The sequence below is a fragment of the Juglans microcarpa x Juglans regia genome, chromosome 5D (genome assembly GCF_004785595.1).
Source record: "Juglans microcarpa x Juglans regia isolate MS1-56 chromosome 5D, Jm3101_v1.0, whole genome shotgun sequence".
Lineage (NCBI taxonomy): Eukaryota > Viridiplantae > Streptophyta > Magnoliopsida > Fagales > Juglandaceae > Juglans > Juglans microcarpa x Juglans regia.
Genome location: NC_054602.1, coordinates 5,201,543 through 5,227,606, shown reverse-complemented (window position 1 = coordinate 5,227,606; position 26,064 = coordinate 5,201,543). Strand labels below are relative to the sequence as shown.

Sequence of the window (26,064 nt, the reverse complement as noted above, 5' to 3'; positions counted from 1 at the left end):
CTAATAATTATAATTTTTTAAAATTTTTATATAAAATAAAATAAATAATTTAATATTTTTTAATTTTAAAATAAAAATATTTTAATAATATTTTATTTAAATTTTAATTTATATCTCAAACTCATATTATATCATATACAAAAATAAACGAGATTGAAGATTATAAAAAATCTAAGATGAAGTATATTGGAATAATTGAAAATGAGAGGAGGATGCACATTCGCAAGGAGGAATGAGATACTTTTCAAGATTACAAAAAATTTATATGAAATTTATCTATTTAAAATTTGTATTTTGTATTACTCATTGACAAGACATAATGGTATGTTAAAAAAAAGATTAATTTACTTGAAGAATTTTATATTAAATATTATTTACATGATATAATTTAATTTAAAAAATTTTAATCTCTAATTTTTAAAATGATTAAACATAATTTAATTTAAAAGATTTTAATCCATGATTAAGTATAATTTAATTTGAAATTTGTTAATACGAAATAAAAGAAAAACTCCGAGATCTCCAACTTTTGAAATGACTAAACTACCCTAGATCTGATGTCAAGTATCAACGCCGGAAAGGCGCTGGGCCGGACGTAGCCAGCCTCTTCGAGTTCGAACAAAAACTCGCACGGAATTTCATAAGCGGATCCAAAATCAGCCGCTTCGACCCCCCGTTGTCACACAAACACAAACACGCAGAGAGTCAATAGAGATATACTCCATCGCTCGTTCGCTCGCTCTTCGATTTGCCTTTTTCTTGATTGGTTCTCCTCAATTCTTTAACCCCAAATTTAAATTTTTACCCAAAAGCCCCTCAGTGTCGTCTAAATGCCCGGTTCAAGCGATTCGAGATAATCCCACCACCACTACCCAGAATCAACGATGATCGTCCGAACCTACGGTCGTCGCAACCGAGGCATTCCGAGGACTTGCTCTTCCGACATCTTAAACGACGTCGCACACGACGACCACTTTAAGGACTCTCTCTCAGAAGACAGCCCCCAAGAGCACGGCCTCGGTCTCTACACCGGTTTCGGCTTCTCGTCCCAGGAATCTTCCTCTCACCACTGGGCCTCCGACTCCGACCCTTACGGGTTTAATTCGAGGCCCGCTTTTGACGATTCGATAAACGGCGTTGTTAGGAGGCCGAAGAAACCGAGGAGGGCCGGGAATAGGGAGCCGGAGGTGATCAATAACTGTAGCAGGCCGTCGATTCCGGCCACCTCGACTCTGATGGAGGCCCAGGAGTTCGGGGAGATGATGGAGCACGTGGACGAGGTCAATTTCGCTTTGGATGGGCTCAGGAAAGGTCAGCCCGTTCGGATCAGGAGGGCGAGCTTGTTGTCTTTGCTGTCTATCTGCGGCACCGTGCAGCAGAGACGGCTTTTGCGGACTCAAGGGTACGTGAATTTCGATCATTCCTGTAATGGGTTTTGAGTTAAAATGTGAGATTTCATGTGTCTTTACTTGGAAATGGGGAAAGTATGTTTGGGATTTGCATATGGGGCTATGTAAAGTCCAATTTTGGTTTGGAAAGTTCTTGAATTGAAGTTTGTGGATATGTGTTCCATGGTGTTTTCTTATCATGTCTTCCCAGTTTTAATTGTAGATTATGACAAGAATGTTTTATATAGATTCATAAAGTTCATGTAAGTGCGTATGTGGCTTTGAAGCTTCATTGACGGTTCAGTGTGAGTTCTGTTAAAAAAAACTTAGTGTGACTAGCAATTGGTGTGTAGGAATGTGTATATAGGGGCGTGTTTAGCCCCTTGCTGTTTGATCTTGGCTATATTGGAAGGGGAGTTAGTTGTTATCATAATTTAACGTAGTACTCCTGATATTGGCTGGATTTTCTTGATTATGTGTCAGTTAATTTACTCTTTAGTTACCTTTTTTAGTGATGCAAGAAGTTACTCTCCATTTGATTCATTAAAAGAATGAATCACGAAGATTAGGTTTTATATAATTTCTTCCAAGTATTTGCTAATGAATAGGGCTGATGTGAAGTATGCATCTGTCTGAGTGTGCAAATTTGCACGCCCTTGTGGGAGTCTAGCTTGTGGCTTATAATATGTTTCGAGTGTTAGTCCGCTTGTGCTTATAAATAATTATAAATGAATTGTCAAATTTATGCTTTTGGAATTGTTTGACAGGAGACTAACAGTTTTCCTATGTTGAATGCACTTCATTGGAGTAGTCTCTTTTTCTTTTTCTTTTCTTTTCCCATATGATATTGACCATTGAAGAAATTTATTTTCTTCTTGTTTTGGCTATCTAAGACAATGCCATATGCAAGCGGTTAGGATGAGGTGGTTTGTGTTGTCCTGCTTTTATCGTAGCTACTTGTTTTATTTTTTATTTTTTTGATAAGTAAAAAATAAAATAAAAAAGAAAACAAGTAGCTACGTTATAAGTAGGACAACACACATGCAAGAATATGCATATCTTCATTCCCTTTCTGAAACCAATACACGTGCAAGACTGGGAATTTCTTACCCTAATCACTGAGTTATCTTGCTTTCAGGATGGCAAAGATGATAGTTGATGCTATTTTGGGTCTTAGCTTCGATGACTCACCCAGCAATCTGGCTGCTGCAGCTCTTTTTTGTGTTTTAGCCAGTGATGTAAGTGATGCGAATATTTATGCCAAAGTACAATAGCCAGTGATGTATAGTGCTTTTGTCTTATAAACTTATGAAAAGATGATAATTCTCCCAATGAAGAACATTCGTACACACGATCAAAGGCCTTTTTTGATTAAACAGATTTTCTATTGTGGTATTTTTTGAGTATGGAGATAAAAGTTAATTGACTTTGACCTGCCAAGGCCCTACATAAGGCCCATGATTTCATGGCAATTACGCTTAAGAATTTTTCTTTTGATTCAGAAGTGATAGAGAAGAGTAGAATTTAATGTCAACTAAACTAGATGCAAACTTATATAGATGCATTTGTCATGCATGGTGGGCCTCTCTTGGGTTATAAAAGGTTTTACTCATATGTTATTGAAAAGGTACTACCTCAAAATTTATATCTCCCATTTTATGACATTTTCAAGTGCTTTTCTATGTAAATTATATCTCAGAAAAAGAAAAAGATCCTATCTTTGTTGATGCTGTGTGATGAGTATGGAGAAAGTAAGTGTTTAAACATATTGAACATATATGTGAATAGTGTTTGTATTTGGTGCTTCACCCATTTATCCGAATATATTAGATTTTTTTTTTTCACTTTTGATTATGTAATAAGAACTTTTTGGTCATTCAAATATGCAATTTTTACTTGCATCATTGTGTTTATTCATTTTTCAGAATTGACCTTCATTCTTTGGGCATGCCTTTTATCATAGAAGTACAGTCCTGAAGGTCTAAATTCTCTATTTCAGGGCCAAGATGATCACCTTTTGGAATCACCCAGCTGCATTTATTTTCTAATCAAGTTGTTGAACCCAATGGTTTCGATGTCTGCTGAAGACAAAGAACCAAAAATAGGTCGCAAGCTTCTAGCATTACGTAACGTCACCAGTGTATGTCGTGATGCAGCAAAAAGAGTAGACTCCAGTTCTACTATTGTTTCCAAGGTTCGGGAAGTTCTTGTAAGTTGCAAGGAATTGAAATCAAGCTTTGAGGGTGATAGTGGAATGGTAAGGCCAGAGCTATGCCCAAAATGGATAGCTTTGTTAACTATGGAAAAAGCTTGCTTGACCACTATCTCTCTTGAAGGTAATGCAAGGAATTTCCCCTTCTGCACTCTGTATGAGAAGCTCATATTTATTTTTATGTCGGGATGAACTTGGATGGGGGTTTGTGCTATCAAGATTAATAGGGCTCACCCAATTTTATATATTTTGTGAAAAAACATATCAAAAGGATATATTTTGTGAAATGTATCCTGATCTAACCCGTTCAAATAGATCTACATACAATCTAATGTACCGCATCAAGCTATGTAAATTTATGAATTGGTTCCTTGTAATTCTATTTGTAGGCCCAACAATTTTCCTTTTCAAGTTGTAACATCAAGAGCTTTTCAAGATCTGGGTGCTTACCAGCTAGAAACTGAATTGGGATTTCATTTGTTTTAAGTATTTATTTATTTTTCCTAGCATATATTTTGCCCAGCTCAAGGTCTGTTTTCCAATAGAGTTCTTCTTTTGTCTTTCCTTTCCCATTGCAAAGTTCAGAATGCCTGTTACTGCTTTTTTTTTTTTAATCAGTAAACAAATTTTCTTGATAGAAATAGGCATAGCCCAAGTACACGGGACACATACAAGAGCAACACCTAGTCACGATTGCCTGTAACTGCATTTATCAATAATCAACCTAATCCAAACTGACATTTAATCCTTGAAGATGTGTTGTTTGCTTCTTTTGTCAATTACTGATCCGAATTGCAAGTTTCCTATGCTCTATTTTATACTTTTCACAACCATGATGGCTTTTATTTTATTTTATTTATGATGCTAGTATGTCAATGCGCAACAAATTGTCAAGTTCTTTTAGTTTGGGCAGGAATCTTTGCTATCCTCAAACATTGTTATTTTGTAGATAAACCATTATGCCCTATATATCCATGTTATATGTGTTTCTTTATCTTTTGTTCTTTCTGGGTTTTCCTCCCCTTATGTGTGTCTTTACATGCATTTAGAAACCACTGGTGGAGCAAGGAAGACTGGGGGCAATTTCAAGGAAAAGTTAAGAGAGCTTGGAGGACTTGATGCCGTCTTTGAAGTCATCATGAATTGTCATTCCGATATGGAGGTGTGAACCTGTATGTTTGTTTGATCTCATTATCTGTTTCATCCTTTTGCAAATGAAATGGTATAAATAAAGTAGAAGATGTCAAGAGGTCATAGTGCTATAACTTTTGAAGAATGTGTGCTTATCAAGAAGAAAAAAAAAAGGTGAATAATATGTTTCACTTTGTCATGTGTGCATTCTTTAGATTTTTCTAGCACTAATTCTTCGTTCCAACTATTCTTATTTTATGAGACATGAGAAACCATCAATGCCACCTCTAAGTTCTATCATTTCTTCATGAAATCTAAATTAATGTTGTCCCAATGATAATTTTTTTTTACTTTATAGGTGTCTTAATTTTTGAATGATGGTTGTGATTATTAAAAAATGATTCCTTATATTCTCTCCTGTTTGTTTCGATAGAATTGATTATATTTGATATTATTTGGGGAAGCTCTCAAACTACCAAATTTAATTGCAGGGTTGGATGGAGCATGGTTCAGTCACTCAGCATGTCAAGAATGGACTGAATCTACAAAGTCTGATGCAGCTATTGAAATGTTTGAAGATAATGGAAAATGCCACATTCCTTAGTAAAGATAATCAGGTGAAGTGAAATGTGATCTTAGCTTATCGTGAAATTTGCATTCTTTGAGTTTTCTTTGTTTCTTTCTCTTTTGATACATCTTTTACATAGATTTCTCCATAACAGAGTCATTTGCTTGGAATGAGAGGAAACTTGGATCCTCTGGCAACCCCACTGTCTTTTGTAGAGCTCATTATAAGTCTTATTAAGATTCTCTCAGGTAACTGAGAATAAAAAAATCGTTGCTTCTTATACCAACTACTACTTCCTTATTTGTTATGTAAAGAGCACGACTACTGTAAATATTGCTTTGGTCCCGTCTTTGTTATATATAGCACTTCTCTATTTACCTTTTGACAATTGTTGGTTTTGATTTTAGGTATTTATCTACATAGAATTTCTTCTGCCGCCTACAAGGATGAAAAGTCTAATAATCTCTCCAATGGGTCTGATCAGGCTTCTAAATTGGCTTTGACTGAGGACTACAAAGGTACTTGGTTGCAAACTACTCTCTCCCCCCTGTGCACACTTTCATTATTTGGATCTCTTATCATTATATTTATGTGCTTGTATGTTTCGGTAGAGTTTGGATAAAGGAGCGCTCAATAGAGGAACTAAGTGCTTTTTTTATTAGAACCTTATGTACATGGGCCATAGCTATAGACTTTAATGGCCTCGATTTGCATGACTTCCTTGTCTCTTTGATTCCACATATATAGAGCGTACCTTTGTATATCTTCTTGTGTACTTGGGTTATGCCTATATCATTATTTAATAAAATCGTTTACTTATAAAAAAAAAAAAAAGATGTTGGATAAAGTTTTTCATGATATAATTGAGGTTAAAATTGAATAAAAATATCAGTTGTACATATCTTCTCTTCATAATTTATGGATGATGTACATTTTGGGCAGAACAGTTGAACATTATGATGAGAAACTGATGAAAATCTCAATGACTTGGGTATTAAGTTAAGGGGCTTTACCACATGACCCTGGATTTTTTTTTTCGATTTATCATTTTGGTTTTGAAGTAGAAATGCCACCTCCAAAAGTTAAGTAAATCTCTACATTTTTCGATCATATTGTGTCTGTGTCTTTTTGCTCTGTGTGAAGACAAGGACCACTCTCTCTCCTAAATATTTTCTTTCCGTACAATTTTCCGTTTCCTCTTTTTCTTTTGGTTTTTTCTTGCTGCTTGGTTGGGGATTCATTAATGGCTTTTGCTCTGTGTGAAGATTAACGTACCGGGTGAAGATTTGGGTTTTCGTTGTGGGTTGGATTAGATGGGGAGATGCAATGAGGTTTTCATTGACCAGAAGCTTTTCGAGTTCAGGAGGGAAAATGATAGGTGGTGGAAAATTATAGAAAGTAGTCACCGTGTAGTGAAATACATAGCTTTAGATAATGAAGCTATGGGGTGGTTGGGTTCTATGGTGAGGGAATGTGCAGTGTTTAGGGGTGTTCATGAGTTTTTGAGAACTCGTAGAAAAGGATACACGGTGTTAATGGTGCGGAAGGGACATAATCATTATGGCAATTTCATTTCACTCTCAGAGTTTGGTCGTGATAAGAGGAGAGGTTTGATTGTTGTGCCGGAAGGGAGGAAGGGGGAGGGGTGGAAAAACTTTGGAGATACATTAATGGAGCTCCATGCATCCTCTGCTTCGTGCAGGAGAACCAGAGTAGTTCCTGTTGTTCAGACAGGTAACTTGAAGATGATCAGTGGAGATGGTGGTGTTGCTCCATCGTCGACGACAGGAGGTGCAAGGTCGTACAATGAGGTGCTTCAGAAGAAGGTAGTGCATCGAGCTGCTAGTGCTGCGGTGTCAGACGCGCGCATCCCAGAAGCTGTGCAGAGATGTGAGGGAGAAGACAGTGGGCTGTTAGGGCTTAATGAGGAAACTATTCTAAGGATTCTAGTTGGCTTAGAGGAAAAAGTGGGAGAAGTGTTAGAGGAAATCAATTATATGAAACGATGCGTTAAGGGCAAGGCAGAGATGAAGTTTGATATGGGCCCAGTAACGGGCCATAAGAGTGGGTCGTGTAACTCGGGTATGTGGGGATTTGGGATGGGTCGGGTCGCAGGCCAAATGAAGGCCTGGAGGGTTCAGGCTCCCACCGAAATATCGGGCTAGGAATCGAGTCGGGTTCCTGTGGCGCCGATATGTAGCTTGCCGGCACCACCACCGGCACAAAAATTTTCACTGGCCTCTGTTGACCACTTGGGTGTGCCGGTTGAGTTATTCCGACGAGAGGGGATGGAGGATGGTGAGATAGCGTTGGAGCCGGGAGCGATGGAGACCGTGAGTGAGGTTGTATCGTCATTGTCTCTTGAGGTGGAGCTGGGGGGTGGGCAGACGGAGTTGTTCGTGGAGAGTGTAGGCCAAGATGCCGTGCAGGTGCTGCCTGTGATGACGGATCTTGGGTTATCGAGAGATGACTCTGGGGTAATAACTCAGGAAATGGATGTTTGTAAAGGGCATAATGCTGGGGAAGATAGTGTCATTGAAAACTTGGTTTCAAGTGATGAACCAATTTCAGTGGGGGGCTCTGAACTGTCTTTGCTTTCCAAGGACAGTGCAGGCGAGGAGGGGGCAGCGACTCCTCTTTGTACACTTCCTCCTAGTTCTAATTATGGGAGTTGCTCGCCTAATTAGATTTTCAAGAAGTTAGAGGAGCTTCAAGATATTTTTGGGGTTTCTTTTGGAGGTTATGAAGAGCAATTTAACAACAAAACAGGATAGAGAACTTAAACGTTTAACGTGTTCCATTAATTATGATGTCAAGGAAGGGAGTAGCGGAAGGGATAGACCGAAAGGGAGGGGCAAGTTAAGTTTTTTATGAAGCCTAAGATTTTATCTTGGAACATACGGGGACTCAATGATAGTAATAAACGTCTTCGTATCAAATCTTTATTGAGGATGTGGAAGGGTGATGTGGTATGTTTACAAGAAACAAAATTGAGCCTCATTGATAGAAACATGGTGCGTAGTTTATGGGGATGCTCACATGTGGATTGGTCTTATTTGGCCTCACTGGGAGCCTCAGGTGGAGTGTTATTAATGTAGGATAAAAGAGTGGTTGAGGCGATCGAGGAGTGTGTTGGTGAGTTCTCAGTTTCGATTTTATTCAAAGATGTGAATGATGGATGGGAATGGGCTTTTGTAGGATGTTATGGTCCAAATATGGACAGTGATAGGCAAAGGTTGTGGGAGGAATTGACAGGTATTTACTCTTTATGGGATGTTCGGTGATGTATGGGTGGTGATTTCAACTGTACTCGCTTTCCTAGTGAACGTTCAGGGCATCATCGACATACTAGGGCTATGGAAGAATTCTCTGAGTTCATTTTTGATCTGGACCTTATGGACCTTCCCTTGGTGGGGGGTGAGTACACATGGTCAAATGGTCGGGCTTGGTCGAAGTTGGATAGATTCCTTGTCTCTCTGTCATGGGAAGCCCACTATCCAGAAGTAAGTCAAAAAAGGTTACCTTGAGTCAGTTCAGATCATTTTTCCATTCTTTTAGATTGCGGGGCATTCATAGGGGCCGCCGGTATTTCAAGTTTGAGAACATGTGGCTGACAGCGAATGTGATTGTAGAGACGGTGCGTGATTGGTGGGCATCGTATCAGTTTAGTGGCACTCCAAGTTTCATTTTAGCAGGTAAGCTTAAGGCTCTAAAACTAGATCTGAAAAAATAGAATTTGGAAGTTTTTGGTCACACAGACAATCAGAAGTCCACTTTGTTGGAGGAATTGCAGGATATAGAGGGTAAGGAATTATTGGGAGATGTCGCGGAGGAGGTATTATTGAGGAAGAGCACGGTTGTGGCAGAGTTGGAGAGGGTATTGTTGTCAGAGGAGATATCGTGGCGTCAAAAATCCAGGGCGCTATGGTTGAAAGAGGGTGATATATGTACAAAGTTTTTTCACAAAGTGGCTAATTCACATAGTTGTAACAATGCGATTGAGTCATTTCATTCTGGTACTCAGGTGTTATCCTCTCCTCCGGAATTAGAAAATCATGTTGCACATTATTATGACATTCTTCTCACCGAATCGGCAAATTGGAGGCCGAAGCTTGATGCTTTGTCTTTTGAGGTAATTGATCCGCAATATGTGAGTGTTTTGGAGAGACCGTTTGATGAAGAAGAGATTTTTAAGGTCATCTCTAGTATGGCTAAGGACAAAGCGCCAGGCTCGGATGGTTTCTCAATGGGTTTTTTTCAAACTTGTTGGGATGTAGTGAAAGGTGATGTCTTGCAGGTGTTCAATGAATTCTACGCCTTTCAGAAGTTTGAAAAATCCTTTAATGCGACATTTATTGCTCTCATCCCCAAGAAACACGGGGCTTCAAGCATTGAGGATTTTCGTCCTATAAGTTTGGTTAGTAGTGTTTATAAGATTATTTCGAAAGTTCTTGCTAATAGGCTAAGTCCAGTGTTGGAAAATATTATATCCAAGCCTCAGAATGCTTTTATTCGTGGGAGACATATTCTTGATTCGGTGCTCATAGCAAATGAGAGCCTCGATGCTGGATTGAGGGAGGGAAGCCTTGGTATTCTCTGCAAATTGGACATGGAGAAGGCTTATGATCATGTGAATTGGGAATTCCTCTTGTACATGCTTGAGAGGTGTGGCTTTGGAAATAGGTGGATTTCTTGGATGAGACATTGTATTTCAATTGCTCGTTTTTCAGTTCTAGTTAATGGTACCCCTGCTGGTTTTTTTGATAGCTCGAGGGGTTTGCGACAGGGAGATCCGTTATCTCCTTTTCTTTTTGTTATCGTTATGGAGGCATTGAGTAGGATGGTGCAGGCTACTGTTGATGGAGGTTTTTTATCGGGGTTTAAGGTGGGAAATGGCTTTGGTGGCCCATTTATCATCTCACATCTTCTTTTTGCAGATGACACGCTGATATTTTGTGAAGCGGATAGCAGTCAGGTCCAAACTCTACGAGCATTGTTACTTTGTTTCGAAGCAGTGTCAGGGTTCAAGGTGAACCTTAGTAAATCTGAGATGGTACCAGTGGGTGAGGTTCCTAATATCCGCAGTCTGGCAAGCTTTTTGGATTGCAGGGTGTCCTCACTACCATTGAAATATTTGGGTCTTCCGTTAGGAGCATCTTTCAAGAGTTGAGCTGTATGGGATGGGGTGGTGGAGAAGATAGAGAAAAGGCTGGCGGGATGGAAAATGGTGTATTTATCAAAGGGGGGGCGTCTTACTCTTATCAAGAGTACACTCACTAACCTCCCCACGTATTTCTTATCTCTTTTTCCTATGCCTGCAGGGGTGGTGAATAAGATTGAGAAACTTTTTAGGGCTTTCTTATGGGGAGGCATAGGGGAGGAGAAGAAATTCCACTTGGTTAGTTGGAAGACGGTATGTGCCCCGATTGTGAATGGTGGTTTGGGTGTTTGTAATTTGAGAACTTTTAATAAAGCACTATTGGGGAAATGGCTTTGGAGATATCATCGGGAGGGGGGGGAGCATTGTGGAAGGAAACTATAGATGCGAGATATGGTGTTGCTTGGGGCGGATGGTATTCCAACGAAGTGAGGGGGGTATGGAGTGGGGTTATGGAAGTACATAAGGAAGGGGTGGATATGTTTTGAAAATCATATTCGCTTTGTAGCCGGTGAGGGCAACCGAATCAGTTTTTGGCGGGATGTGTGGTGTGGAGATCATGCATTGGAAAGGGTTTTTTCGGCTTTACATCGTCTTGCAGCTAATAGGGAGGTTTCAGTAGCTGATGTGCGGATATTCTCTCATGGTTTATATCAGTGGAATATTCTGTTTAATAGAGATTTTCACGATTGGGAACTAGATATGGTTATTGACTTTTTCAGCCTATTACATTCCTCGGGGACTACTAGGGCACAGCATGATAGCTTGAAGTGGAGGTCTAGGGAGCATAAGTTATGTACTGTTAAGGTGTATTATAAACTTTTGATAACACGGGACCATACTCCATTCCCTTGGAAGAACATTTGGAGGTCTCATGTGCCTTCCAAAGTTGATTTCTTTGTTTGGAATGCCGCTCTTGGGAAGATCTTGACCACGGACAATTTGAGGAAGAGAGGATGTGTAGTGATGGATTGGTGCTACATGTGCAAAAAGAATGGGGAATTGGTGGATCACCTATTACTACATTGTGATGTAGCGAGGGTGTTGTGGGATGAGATCTTTCAGAGGGTTGGCGTCGCTTGGGTAATGCCTTTGAGGGTGGTGGATTTGATGGGCTGTTGGAGCAAATTGCAGGGCTGTCATCAAGTGGTAGCAGTTTGGAAGATGATTCCGTTGTATATCATGTGGTGCATTTGGATGGAAAGGAATGCGCGTTGTTTTGAAGACAAGGAACGCATAGTGGTGGAGCTGAAGAATTTCTTTCTAAATACCTTATTGCTTTGGTTTTCTGCTATTGTTTTAATTGGGAATAATATTCATGACTTCTTGTCTTTAGTTCATCGCTCTTAGAATGTATTTAGGTGTCCTGTGGTATACTTCCTGTGTACATGGTTTAGGCCTATTTCATTCAGATTAATAAAATTTATCTCTTACGTATCAAAAAAAAAAAAAGTAAATCTCTACAAAGTTGTTATTTGAACCTGTGTACTCGGGCTTCACCTTGACTTTCATTCTTTTTTTGTTATATTTAAAAATTTAATTGACTTTCATTCTTAATAAAATTCTTACTTATATAAAAAAAATTGTTCATCAAATGATAAATGAAACAGAATTGACAGCTGCCAGCTGCCTGGTAATTACTGCTCTGAAATCCTTATTATGACAAAACTGCATCGACCCTAGATTCTAAAATGATGTTCTTCTCCTCATTTCAGTGGACTGTACTGCATCTCTTCCCATCATTTCTGCTAGAAAGTTCAGTAGCACAGAGAGGACCTCCTCTCAGAAGAGCTTTAATGTATCCGGGAATGGCCATTTGTTGCCAAATACTTGGTTTGATTATTCCATATCCAGTTCTGAGACTACCAGTACTTCCAGGACTCATACTTCTTCATTAAAGATGAGAGCCAATTCTTCCACATCTGGCTTGTTCAGTGGAACTTCAAGGGGTTCAAATAGTGGAACGTTAATAACTGATAACGGTTCCAGCAGTCATTTTGGTCTTGGTAAGAGACCAAACTTTACTGAAGATGCCAAGTTTGAACTTCTAGAGGAAAGCCAGGATCCTTTTGCTTTTGATGAAGATGAGTTTGAGCCCTCTAAGTGGGATTTATTGTATAGGAAACCAAAAACAACTCGAACTCAAAAAAGTATGGTATCATACAGTAAACTTGAAGATGGGTGTCAATCTCAACTGAGGCAACAAGAATCGAGTAATTGTGAAAACGATAATTCCCTTGAACTTTCATGTCCGAGTGCTGTTGATGAAGAGGATTCCAGTCTTCTAGCTGACTGCCTTCTTGCTGCTGTTAAGGTATTTCACTGATTTAATGTTTGAAATTTTCCATATTTCAGTTTTGAGCCTTTGTGGCTTCTGCGTTATCGAGTGGAGGGTGATGGTATACTGTCCTTGTGGTCTACTAAACGAGACGTCCTCCTTGGTGTAACTTCGAGGGTTCTCTAATATGAATTAGCTGATCGAAAATTGAAATTGATTTATGTGGTTTGTGTTAGGATGGACAATTCGGTATTTAAATTTATATAAATTGTACTGGTATTCTTTCATGGCAGGTTCTAATGAACTTAACCAATGAAAACCCTGTTGGCTGTCGGCAAATAGCTGCCTGTGGAGGACTGGAGACTATGTCATCTTTGATTGCCGGTCACTTTCCTTCATTCAGCTCATCCTCATCTCCCTCTAGTGAGATAAAAGAGAGTAGCTTGAGCACTGTTCTTGACCGCCAGAACGATAGAGGACTCACTGATCAAGAGTTGGATTTTCTTGTTGCTATATTGGGCCTGCTTGTGAACTTGGTGGAGAAAGACGGTCATAACAGGTTAATTTTATTTGTCAAAAAAACTTTCTATATTGGTTCTTGGAGATGTTGGTGCCTATGGCAATTCAACTAGCATTCTAATTTTTCCATGCATTTATCAACCCTTCCTCCTCTTCCTATGATCGTTCAATTTATATATACTGGCTGTTGAAAGATGAGGCAGTTACCACTGCCTTTTCCAAATTTTGTGTGTTCATATTTTCCTTTATTGTGATATTCCCATATAGGTAGTGGGAAATGGTAAGTCACTATGCATGACTACATTACTTCCAAAATCCATAGTCAAAACAAGAAAACTATTAAATTAGTTTTTACCAAAAATCATTCAAATTTAAGTTCTATTTATGTGGTGCTTATGGCAAGAGCAGAATGATCGGACTTTTGAAAACAAGGAGCAGTCACTAGAGGAACTTCGCACACATTTTTTTCGTACTTTATTTCTATGGGCCATAGCTTTAGATTTTAATGGCCTGAATTTTCATGACTTTCTTGTTTCCAATACTGTGACCTAGATAGGTCTTATCTCTTGTGTACTTGGGCTTTGCCTATCTTTATTAATAACATTATCGTTTACTTAAAAAAAAAAAAAGATGTCAAGGAACCATAGGGCCTTCTGATGGGTTTGAGCATCTCTATTCTTTTACCACATCATGGTGGGGGTAGGGTGGATTTCTAACTAAACTGTCGGTGGGAGAAGGCATCATTTTAAACACACCTAAGTTTAAGTGTTTAGATCAACAGCTTGTGGCGAATGATGTTGGTCCTCCCCTCTCTCTCTCTCTGTCTCTCTCTCTCTCTCTCACACACACACATGCACACACATATATATATATGCACAGATGCCAATGCTCTTTATATATATATAAGTCTGATGCCAATGCTCATTGAAAAGTTTATCTTTGTTTTGTTCATGCAAGTTTTGCTGATTAGACTTCCATTTTATTGATCTTGAAGTACAGTTACTCATGATGGCTTCAGTGCCATAGTTCCTGGAGCATGGAAAGGAGTTTTCATATAAAGTTTATCAATACTTACAACTAGATTTCCTGCAGATCACAGCTTGCAGCAGCCAGTGTTCAATTGCCTAGCTTGGAAGGGTTAGAAGAGGAGAGTCAGACGGATGTAATTCCACTACTGTGCTCTATCTTTTTGGCAAACCAAGGAGCAGGTGAGGGAGCGGAGGAAGGAGAACATTTGCAATGGGTGAGTGACCAGCTGTTCAAATTCACTTTAACCAGGCTAAATGAGTAGTAACAGTTGAGAAAGTGGAAGTGAGGAAAAAAAAGTTAAAATACATTTATTTACATTCTATACAGAAGGAATCTGATTCTACCAACTCCTAATGTGCATGGTGTTTCATGTTACAGAATGATGAGGCAGCTGTGTTACAAGGAGAGAAAGAAGCTGAAAAGATGATTGTAGAAGCTTATGCAGCCCTTCTTCTAGCATTCCTTTCAACAGAAAGGTCCATTTACCATCTCAAGATTTTCTCCTGTTAATTTAGTTTCCTTGCAGATTTTCTCAAAGAGATTTTTGTTGTTGTTTACAGCAAGAGCATACGTGACGCAATTGCTGACTGTCTCCCAAATCGCAGCCTGAAAATTCTTGTACCTGTGTTGGAGAGATTTGTGGTATGTATTTCTTTCGACTTGTAAATCCCAAAGTAATGAAGAATGAAACTATAGAACAATCAATATGTGAAATCTGTGTTGAACATTAAAGTGATGATGATTATCTTGGTGTTGCAACTTTCCCTTCATGAGGCCACCTGTTGGACTTGAAACAACTTTTAAAAGCCCATAGCCTGTCCAATGGTCATTTAGGATGGTTGTGTGTGCGCACCTTTCTTTAGCAGCTAACTTATTGAGTTGCTTTCGGACAAATTACACAAGGCCTGCTCTCATTTTGGCTTTGCTGTGGGTGAGAACCTCATCGCCCAATAGCAAGACTTGACAGTGCTTGCTACTAACATGGTGGAAGTGACCAACAAAGGGACTATGTACCCACAAGTGGTGAATAAACTTTGCCCAATGTGATGGAACACCCCATGATGGAACGATGGAAACCCAGGAGATCCCTCTTTTTCTGAGTAAATATTATTACTGATTGCTGACTTATTGAAGAAGGAAAAGAAAAATACTGACGGATGACTTATTGGGGTACTTATTACGATAACGTGAATATGTTTTTTTTTTTTCCTCTCTTGCTCCAGGCATTTCATCTGACGTTAAACATGATTTCTCCGGAAACTCACAAAGCAGTGAGCGAAGTGATTGAATCATGTAGGATGCCGTGAGAACTCGAGACACATTTGTACAGCCTCAGTGTTCCTTTCGTATCTGGCAGCAGTGTTGTCACTGACTGGAGGACTACCATTTGGTCCAAACACGATCTTGCTGCTGCAAATACATCAAGCTGACGACGAGCATGTGTTATTGTCGGATTGATCTTTTTGTTTGTTTCTCTTCTTTCTTAGTAGGGTCCTTTTCGTTTCTTTACTCCATTGTATTCTTTTCTTAGGTCTTTCTGCAATATTTAGTGCAGGCTGAGACGCTTTGTATACACCCCCAAAAATGGAAAAAAAAAAAAAAATTAGTAGAATGAAAGTGTTTACGTATGTTCAGTATTCATGTCACTCTCTCTGTTTTACCTGAGGCTTGTTCCTAGTATATTTTCCCAGTAAATTTTTGACAACCCTTGCACACATGCTTGATACAAAAAATAAAAATACTGCCGATGAGTATTCAAAAACAGATTTTCATTCGACCTTAATTAGACAGTTAAACTCTTCAAATGGTTGATTATTGTAATTAATCATTACAATAACTGGGTTTATGATTTTGCAAGTACAACGGAAAACACGGCCAAACTTCAGATATACCATATGAAAATTAGGTGTAAATGAAGTGCCCACAATCAAACATGCTTGCCAAGGAAGGAGAGTATTAGCTGGTTAACCTCATCAGGTGACTGCTCATGAACAAAATGGGTTCCTTCCGGCAAATATGTGATCTCCAAATCAGGGACGAGCTCTTTCACCTTTCCACTCTTCATGTAGTCCTCTATTCCTGGAAATTTGAGAAAATAGTCCTTAACACCCATTATAAGAAGTACTGGAACTTTTAAGTGTTGGATCGGGAATCTCGAAGTCTTCACCAAATGATCTGTTAAATGCATAATATCAACCAAAATAATTAGCAAGTATTCACCTACCGCTAACAAGTTAACAAGTTGGTGGATTTTGTAGGGACTGGGCACTTCCTACAGCAATCATAGATAGACCCGTTGTAACCGCATTACTCCATCATAATGTCACAATCATGGAATCAGAAGAACAACTATAATGTGAATTGCTTTCGGCGAAATGATGCTTGCCTTTCTAGAAAAATAAGTGATGGCATACTTGCTGCAACAGGGTCAATGGTTGTCATAGTAGTGTCCAACTAGCAGCTGTGTGGTGGATGATTCCTTTGTGCTTAATGTAGTGTTTATGGTCGGAAAGGAATGACAGGTACTTTAATAACAAGGAGCGTGCAGTGGGAGAAATCTGAAACTTTTTTGTATTTTCTTTTCCAGTGGTTTTCTGCTATTGCATTGAAGGGAGGGAATGTTCATGAGTTTTTATCTTTTTTCTAGCCTACTAGAATGTAATTAGGTGTCTCACTTTGTATACTTTATGTGTACTTGAGCATCGCCTAATTTCATTCACATCAATAAAGATTATTACTTATAAAAAAGGGTTAATGGTTGTCATATGTAAACCAAGCAATATCCAATAGGATGGAAGGTGCTACGGCTATATGAGTAATACTTATCGGTGTCAATCATGTCGGTTCATTACCTGTATGGAACTTGTAATGTATTTCGGAATCCAGATTTCTCATACAAAGCTCCATAAGCTGCAAGATCTTCCTCGGTGAACCAAGGAGGCAGAGGAGTAGAAGGATCCACCAAATCCATAATCTCTTGGTTTGCTGCAGCTATTGGTATTTCACTTCTTGAAAAGAGGATGTAAATGTTCCTCACAACTGTTTTGGCATCAAAGCGCCCAAAATCAGCTTCTGCTCGTCCTGGCTCCTGGAAAGAGTTAAACGCATGAGATTGCAAGCAGGTCCATACATATATTAGTGCATTCATATGTGAACCTTAAGAGAGAAAGTTCTACCCGCCATCTTGAAATGTAGAAGCCTTCAGGAAGATACTTGTGGTATGTAGAGGGGCCTGGGGGTTTATATGGCACTCCAATGCTTACAACTCCCAAGACCCTCTCCGGGTGGAAAATGGCAAACAAGTAGGTAGGCCGAGCTCCAAAATCCTTTCCGATAAGAAAAACCTACGCAAAAAACATGAGGGAGAGTATGAGAGATACTACAACGGGGAAAAAAATAAATTTTCACCTAGGAATTTTATTTTGCTTGTTAGGTTAGACGCTTTAGAGCGGTGACTTCTGCACACCGCTTAAAAACATATGATTTTATTTTTTTATTATCATATTTCATGAATTAAAAACATGTGAGGATAATGTGATTTTATTTTTATATGTTTTTAAGAAGTGTGCAGAAATTTGGCATTTTTCATTTTACAAAGAGAAACCCAAATAACAATATAGAATAGAGGTGCACGAAACCAGGGAAGTGTCCAGTAATGATACCAACTTCTCTTTATTCTCATATGTTTTCTTAGCAAGCTAATAGCAGAGAAAACTGAAAGCACCGTTTGTCCAGGACCAAATAAATCCCGGTTTAGTTCAATACCTTCTCAAGTTCGAGGGCATCAAGAATGGCAAGCAAATCAGCGTTAAGGTCAGCAAAGGAAGCCTTTTCGGGTTCGGCAGGCGTGTCGGAGAGTCCGTAACATCTGTAATCGGGAGCGATCGCCCGGAAGCCGGCGTTGGCCACGGCGATCATCTGGTGGCGCCACGTGTACCATATCTCCGGAAATCCGTGCAGGAACACAACGGCGTTAGGACCTGAGGACAAAAACCAAAAAGAAAAAACGAAGGGTGTTCGTCACGTAAAGAAAAGAGAGTGAACTGAAAAGATTGTGTGCAAGTGTAGCGTTGGAAAATTTTGAGACCAGATCCGATGTCTGCTAAGTGGAGCTAGAGATTTCGTTTGATTATCAAACTCACTTCAACTCATCTCAATTTATCATTATAATTTTTTTAAATTTTAATATAAAATATAATAAATAATTTAATTTTTTTTAATTTTAAAATAATAATAATATTAAAAAATAATATTCTAATAATATTTTATCATCACAACTCAACTCAACTCAACTCACTTCAACATCCACACACACCCTCTCCTCGTACGTCCACGAACTTGTGCTGGATTTGGTCCATTTCTACTTCTCAGATCGTTACTTTACTGCTTCCCATTGAACTGCCTCTCCTGGGTCTCTTCTCTTTTTGTATGACCATATACCCTTTTTTTTTTTTTCTTTTTTTTTTTTTTCAACGCTGAAGACCATTTCAATCTGGTTGACTATATTAATATGCACATGCTCGAGTAGGAAGTCTACGTCTAATTAATATGCACATGAACTTTAAAATAAAAAAATAAAAAACAGAAGAGAAATGAGTGCTCATTAAATGCTCAAACGGATGTAATTAACAAGATCCTAATCAGCATTAGGCATAATTGTTAGGCTGCATTATGATATTAAAATGTTTATGGGTTTGCAACTATTTTGTTTATACTAATGATTGGTACAAGTTTCAAATGTATAATCATTATATAATTTTTTTTTTTTTTTTTGTAAAATTGTGGATCTCATCAAGGAAAAATAAATTTTTCATATTTTTTCATAGTGAGATCTACATTTTTATAAATGACTTATATAAGACTTGTGCATTTGAGACTTTTATATATCATTTTTCTTTTTATTATATCAAGAATATGCATGTCTTTCTTCCCTTGCAAAAATCAATATGCTTGTGCAAGATTGGGCATTTATTGGGCATTTCTTACTCCTAATCATTCGGAATGTTTGAGAAATGAGATGAGATGAAAATTTTGTGAATAATAATAAGATGATTTGTAAATAGTAGTAAGATAGTTTGAGTTAATTATTTATTGGATTTTGGAAAAAGGAGAGAAATTTGAATAAAAAAATATTATAAAGTTATATTATTATAATATAATTTTGCAATATAACTTTTATTTTAAAATTTCAAAAAATTGAATTATTTTTTATTTTTTATTTGAAAGATTGAAAAATTTGTAATGATTAGTTTGAAAAAATTGTGATAATTAATTTAAAAATATTTATATTTGAATAATATTTAAAAAAAATAAAATGAGATGAGATTGAAACTTTTTCCAAACATCCCGATATCTTACTTTCAGCGTGACTGATAGTTGATGCTATTTTGGGCCTTAGCTTCGACGACTCACGCACCAATGAGGCTGCTGCTGTTCTTTTCCGTGTGTTTAGCCAGTGATGCAAGTGAATGCAAAAGTACAACTACATTGAAGTGTACGTTACTATTATCTTCCAAAGAAGAACATTTGTACAGAAGTATAAGGAATGAAGATCAAGCTGCCATAGATCAAGCACAAAATAAAAACAGTCCAGCAATCACTTGATTTCAGCAACTTACCTTAAACTATATCATGGTAACAGATGCATGATTTTAGAAAGATATCCAGCTGTATAATCATTGTGTAATTCATTTAATTTAGCATTCTTTCCATATTGTACAGATTCCTAGTTTAGAAACAGTTGTACATGATCAATATATAAATGAATGAAAGCACACTCACAAATATAACTCGTGAGATTGTTTTTCTCAAAAACTTCTTTAAGAAGATCAAAGGCCTTTTGTCTCCATAATCCAAAAATACCACAATAGAACATGCGTTTAACATCAAGAATATAAGGCCCATGATTTCATGGCAATTAAGCTCTAAGAATCTTCCTTCTGATTCAGAAGTGACAGAGAAAAGTGGAATTTTACGTCAACTGAAGCAGATGCAAACTCGTAATGAAGCATCTATCATGCATGGTGGGCCTATCTTAACAATTAAAAAGCCCAAACCCACGTCCACTTTCGAAATGAGACTCTCGGTCCTCACATTCAACTCAAATAACAGAGCCGAAAACATCCCCTTTACATCTCCGTCCGCCACGCCGGCATCGGAAATCCAAACGCCATACTTCTTTATGAGTTTTGCAACCTTTGGCTGTACGCCGTGACCCTCCACTGCTCCTCCCACCCGAATGTCTCCATCACCTCTAAAAGGCCATTCCGAGCTGCCGGGAAACATGCCGCTCTCTCCAGCGCCGCCTTGTATGACTCCTTTATTTATATTTATTTACATTCTAGACGGAAGGATTCTAGCTGTTTCCTATTCTGCATGGCGTTTCGTGTTACAGATGATGAAGCAGCTGTGTTACAAGGAGAGAGAAGCTGAGAAGAGGATTTTAAAATTAACTTATGCAGCTTTCTCCTAGCATTATATTCGTTTCAACGGAAAGGTCCATTTACCACAGCAAAGAAAATACGCGACAGTGCTATTGCTGACCGTCTCCCAAATCGCAGCTTGAGAATTCTCGTACCTGTGTTGGACAGACAGATTTGTGGTATGTCTTTTGACGAGTAAATACCAAAGTCAGTATGCGAAATCGTGTGTTGAACATTAAAGTGATGTTAATAGAGATTAAAATGTAAAATCTAATGTGAATAATAGAGATTAATACGGTTTGGCATCTAGGCATGGATCTCAACAATTGGTTCACATGATGTTAAAGAAACTTCTCCCCTATTCACACGGTTCCAAAAATTCCACCAGAAGATTCGTTTCTACCTCATGGCACTGCTTGAAAAAAAAAAAAAATTGCTGAAGAGTAATAAAAAACAGATACTTTTACCAAATCAGATAGTGTCTTTTGATACAAACACTGCAAATGGTTGATTATTGTAATTGATCATCACAATATTTGGGCTTACATGTTGCGAATACAACGGAAAACTCAAAGCCAAACTTTAGATATACCATATGACAAGTAGCTGTAAATGGAGTGCCCACAATCAAACATGCTTGCCAAGGAAGGAGAGTATTAGCTGATTCACCTCGTCAGGTGACTGCTCATGAACAAAATGGGTTCCTTCAGGCAAATATATGATTTCCAAATCAGGGACGAGCTCTTTCACCTTTCCACTCTTTATGTAGTCTTCTATGCCTGGAAATTTGAGGACATAGTCCTTAACCCCCATTATAAGAAGTGCTGGAACTTTAACAGTTGGATCGGGCAACTTGAGGTCTTCACCAAATGATCTGTTAGTTGCATGACATTTACCAAAATTATTAGCAGGTATACACTACCCATGAACAACTTGGCGGATTTAGCAGGGATTGGGCACTTCCTACAGCAATCATAGACCTGCTGCAATCGCAGTGGTCTACACTACACATTACTCCACCATAATGTCACAAACGTTGAATCAGATGAACAACTATAATGTGAATTGCTTTTGGGAAATGATGCTTGCATTTATACAAGAAAAATGGTGGCATTCTTGCTGCGAAAGGGTCAATGGTTGTTATAAGTAAACAAAGCAACAGTAGAAGAGCGTAACCCTCCAATAGGATGGGAGGTGCTGCAGTTATATGAATAATACTTATCGGTCAATCGTTTCAAATTAGGATCAGTTCATTACCTGTATGGAACTTGTAATGCAGTTCGGAATCCAGATTTCTCATACAAAGCTCCATAAGCTGCAAGATCTTCCTCAGTGAACCAAGGGGGCAGAGGAGTAGATGGGTCCACCAAATCCATGATCTCCTGATTCTCAGCAGCTATTGGTATTTCACTTCTGGAAAAGAGGATGTAAATGTTCCTCACGACTGTTTTAGCATCAAAGCGCCCAAAATCAGATTCTGCACGTCCAGGCTCCTGGAAAGGGTTCATACACGTGAGGTTGCAAGCAAGTCTATGTATAGTGGTGCATTCACATGTAAACCTCAAGAAAGAAAGTTTTTTTTTTTTTTTTTTTTTCCAAGTAACCTCAAGGAAGAAAGTTATAACTGCCATCTTGAAATGTAGAAGCCTTCGGGAAGATACTTGTGGTATGTAGAGGGTCCTGGGGGATATGTGGCACTCCCATGGTTACTACTCCCAATACCCTTTCTGGGTGGAAAATAGCAAACAAGTAGGCAGGCCGAGCTCCAAAATCCTTTGCAATAAGAAAAACCTATGCAAATAACATGAGGGAGAGAAAGAGAGAGATTAAAATGGGTAAAAAATATATTCAGTTAGGAATTTATTTTTTACTTATTGACGTCTTAGTAATCCTTCGCTGTGCAGACAAAAATAGGTTAGATGCTTTAACTTTATAGATAGGCATTATCAAGAAATGCTTCAAATAACCTGTAAATCTGTACTCGAGTTCATGTCCAATTGGACATTTCATGGACCATTAGTTCAATACCTTGTCAAGTCCGAGGGCATCAAGAATGGCAAGCAGATCAGTGATAATGTCAGCAAAGGAAGCCTTTTCCGGTTCGGCAGGCGTGTCCGAGAGACCGTACCCTCGGTAATCGGGGCGATCGCCCGGAAGCCGGCGTTGGCGACGGCGATCATCTGGTGGCGCCACGTGTACCATATCTCCGGAAATCCGTGTAGGAACACGACGACGTTAGGACCTAAGGACAGAAAACAAAAAACCCAAAAAAAAAAAAAAAACAAAAGACACGAAGGGCGTTTGATTAGATCCGGGGGTGACATGTACGAACAAGAGAGTGAACTGAAAACATGGTGTGCAATTGTAACTCCGATCTCTGCTAAGTGGAGCTTGAGTCCTCCTTGTACGTCCACGAACTTGTGCTGGATTTGGTCCATTCATGCGGCTCAGATCATTACTTTACTGCTTCTCCCCGAAGTGACTCTCCCGGTTACCCACCTCTGGTTTTCGATGAATATTAGGGTGGTGACACGCTTACTACCTTATTACCTCACGTCTATTATCAATGTATATTTCAAGTTTTTTTTATTTTTTTATTATTTTCTTTTAAATATTTTTTTAACATTCTTAATCATCAAGAAAAAATTAAAAAAATATATAATTTTACTAATATTCACTTTCTTAATCATTAAGTAAAATAAAAAATTAAAAAAATCAAATATAAATTAGGTAATAAATAGGTAGTAGTAAGGTAGTAACTCTATCATTATTCATATAAGCAGGGGTGATATCCAATGGTGCAGGTTGGGCTGGACCTTTCCCCGCACCCAGCCCCGCACCATGCGGTATAAGGATTTTCAATTCCGTCCCAATGTCAGGAGTGAGATCGAAATCGCATTCCACCCTGCCATCTGCCCAAGTCACACCACCCATTGGGTCTAAAAACTATTTTTTTATCTGAAAAAAATTTTTGGATCCAAATTATAATATGATTAAAATTTTAAATTAAAATTTATAAATACAAAAAGAATTTAAACTCATTAAAGTTGTATTTTATATTATCTTGGCCTCCTATATAAATGTTGGTTTAAGAGGTTAAGGCAATCCGATAACTTAAATACAACTTCAAGTTTTCAATAAATTGGATATATCTATATACAATATATTTATTTAATAAATATTTATATAAATATTTAAAATTTAATTTTTTATATATAAGGGAGGCAGAGCAGGGGTAGGGCGGCGCACTGTTGGGGTCAGCCCGCCCCTAGGAGTGCAACCCGACCAACCCGGTTCATGTTTGGGCCCGACTCGGCTTAAAAACAAACCAACCCTATATGGGCTAACTCGACCCAAGATTGGAAGCAGGTAATGGGAACCCGAATTGGAAACAAAGCCTTGTTACAGAGTACAGCCAGAGACAGGGCCCCACCGATCAATGAAGTGAGCTCGGCCACTTGATTCCACTTCTTCTCTTCCATAACCATCGTCGATTGAAACTCTGAAGTTGGTCTCTCATTTTCGACCACAAACCCATCGGAAGAAAAAGAAGAAGATTCAGGGGGAGCGTGATCCTTGGTGGATGAGCCGACACCACCCATGTGCAATTTCTCGAGCAGGGATTCGACGTCGACGTTGTTCTTGATGACGACATAAAGTCCTATGATAGAAGCCGCAGAGACTAAGAAGTAGACGTCGAAGGCCACCTTCCCGTATTTCTTTAGGAGCTCGCGGAATCTCCTGCTCGCCATTGTTGGATGAAGAAAAATGGAGGCTAGGGTTTTTCTAGGGTTTTTGAGCTTTTGGGCTTGTGCTTTGTTGGTTGCACGGAAAACATGCAAGCTGAACTTTTACTTGCTCAAGGCATTATAAACAATATTGCTTTCAACAGGTTTGACCTGCAAATTACTTCAACTCGCTTTTTCGAGTCGGGCCGAGTCGGGTCCTATAGCTTTCTACACAGGCCTACTTGCCCCCGCTGGGTATTCTCCCTACGGAATGGGATAACGGGGGGCGGGTTCCTGCTACCTACCCATAAATATAAGTTTTTGGTATATATATTATTATCGTTATTACTGTTCTCTACCCTTTTTTTTTTTTTTACCGATAGAGAATATAAAATAAAACTAAAGAGAAGAACCTAATAAATAGTAAATACCTCAAGGGTTTAACCTTAAACCGGAAAGAGAGGGCCATTATGATGGCTGTGAGTAAGGCAATCTAGCGGTTGGACTGTTGAGAATCATTTGTCGTAAAAGAGACATACAACACAAGAGTGCATTGATGATCATATGATTAGGTAATTGATGGAGATCTTAGAAAAAAATAATAGAGAAATGATAGATCAACTACTTGGTAACAATTTTGTTTTACGACTATATATTAAAATAATATATTTTTTGAAATTTTGGTTTATTTTTATTTTTATGTGATGGATTTAAATATTTAAAAAATATTATATGATTAAGAAATGTAAATTGACTGTAATTCTATCACCGCTCAAAAAAAGATATTATGCTTCACAATAACTTCAAATAAAAAAAAAAAAAGAGAATCCCTCCCACGTTTTACCTGCAACTCTTATATAAGATTGTACAGAAATTGGAATCATAACGTGGTCATGGACGCAGGTCTATTTATTTGAAACGGCCACTTGTTATCAACTTTTGGTTTTTTATTTTTTATTTTTCCAAATTGGAGATTGTTATTTGTTCATAGACCGGTCAGTGACAAAACTAGCTGTGGATGGATATGATGTGATCTCAGCCACCAATCGTGGATGGTCCATAGACCGGCCAATGAAACGAAAGAAATCGGGGGCCATAATATAATTAATAATATCTGGAGTCTTCAAGGACGCTTTAGAAAAATAAGTAATTCTACAGAGAAAATGATTACCTTATAACTATTTTACAACTCTACAAAGAGATTTGAATAATGAATTTAGATAATTTGTAAATGGTAATGAAATTATTGAGTTGAGATAAAATTAGTTAGTTTTTAAAAATTTGTGTGTCTAGATTTAGAAATGAGATAAAATAGTTTTAACTTTTTGAAGAATTTGATAGTTGTGGATCCCACCAAATAATGCATAATATTTATAATGATTGAGTATTATTTATAAATATATTTAAATATATTCAACGGGTTACAGGATGGAGAGAGGTAGGGGTGTAAATTTTAAACAGAAAATTGATCTGATCTGGGTTTAGACCGGTCTGGTCCGATCGGTTACTAAATGTCAAAACCGGCCAGAACCGGTTCTATGATTTTTAGGACCGGACCGGACTAGTTCTATTTATTATATATTTTAAATTAATTTTTTAAATATTATATATAATATTTTTTATATAATATA

At 38.1% G+C, this 26,064-nt stretch overlaps 2 protein-coding genes and 2 pseudogenes across 2 annotated transcripts; 1 reads left to right on the top strand and 3 right to left on the bottom strand.

The window, feature by feature from the left end:
- The first annotated feature begins 584 nt into the window (after nt 1–584).
- Nucleotides 585–15,911, top strand: LOC121266317 (wings apart-like protein 1). The gene is made up of 13 exons (XM_041170108.1): nt 585–1,402; nt 2,527–2,626; nt 3,388–3,724; nt 4,650–4,762; nt 5,223–5,348; nt 5,454–5,547; nt 5,707–5,817; nt 12,173–12,771; nt 13,029–13,294; nt 14,347–14,497; nt 14,662–14,759; nt 14,844–14,925; nt 15,507–15,911. Exons 1-13 carry the CDS (start codon nt 885–887, stop codon nt 15,588–15,590), a joined length of 2,679 nt encoding a protein of 892 aa, XP_041026042.1. The 5' UTR covers nt 585–884; the 3' UTR covers nt 15,591–15,911.
- LOC121264790 lies at nt 15,793–20,568 on the bottom strand (annotated as a pseudogene).
- Nucleotides 20,569–21,218: 650 nt separating this feature from the next.
- LOC121266315 lies at nt 21,219–23,169 on the bottom strand (annotated as a pseudogene).
- Nucleotides 23,170–24,022: 853 nt separating this feature from the next.
- Nucleotides 24,023–24,457, bottom strand: LOC121264788. Its single transcript, XM_041168088.1, has one exon. It carries the CDS (start codon nt 24,455–24,457, stop codon nt 24,023–24,025), a length of 435 nt encoding a protein of 144 aa, XP_041024022.1.
- Between the last annotated feature and the right edge of the window lie 1,607 nt (nt 24,458–26,064).

Coding starts and splice junctions, on each gene's coding strand:
- LOC121266317 (XM_041170108.1), top strand. CDS start 885: ATGATCGTCCGAACCTACGGTCGTCGCAACCGAGGCATTCCGAGGACT. Junction 5,548..5,706: donor TCTTATTAAGATTCTCTCAG/GTAACTGAGAAT, acceptor TTTTGATTTTAG/GTATTTATCTACATAGAATT. Junction 14,926..15,506: donor CTGTGTTGGAGAGATTTGTG/GTATGTATTTCT, acceptor CTCTTGCTCCAG/GCATTTCATCTGACGTTAAA.
- LOC121264788 (XM_041168088.1), bottom strand. CDS start 24,457: ATGGCGAGCAGGAGATTCCGCGAGCTCCTAAAGAAATACGGGAAGGTG.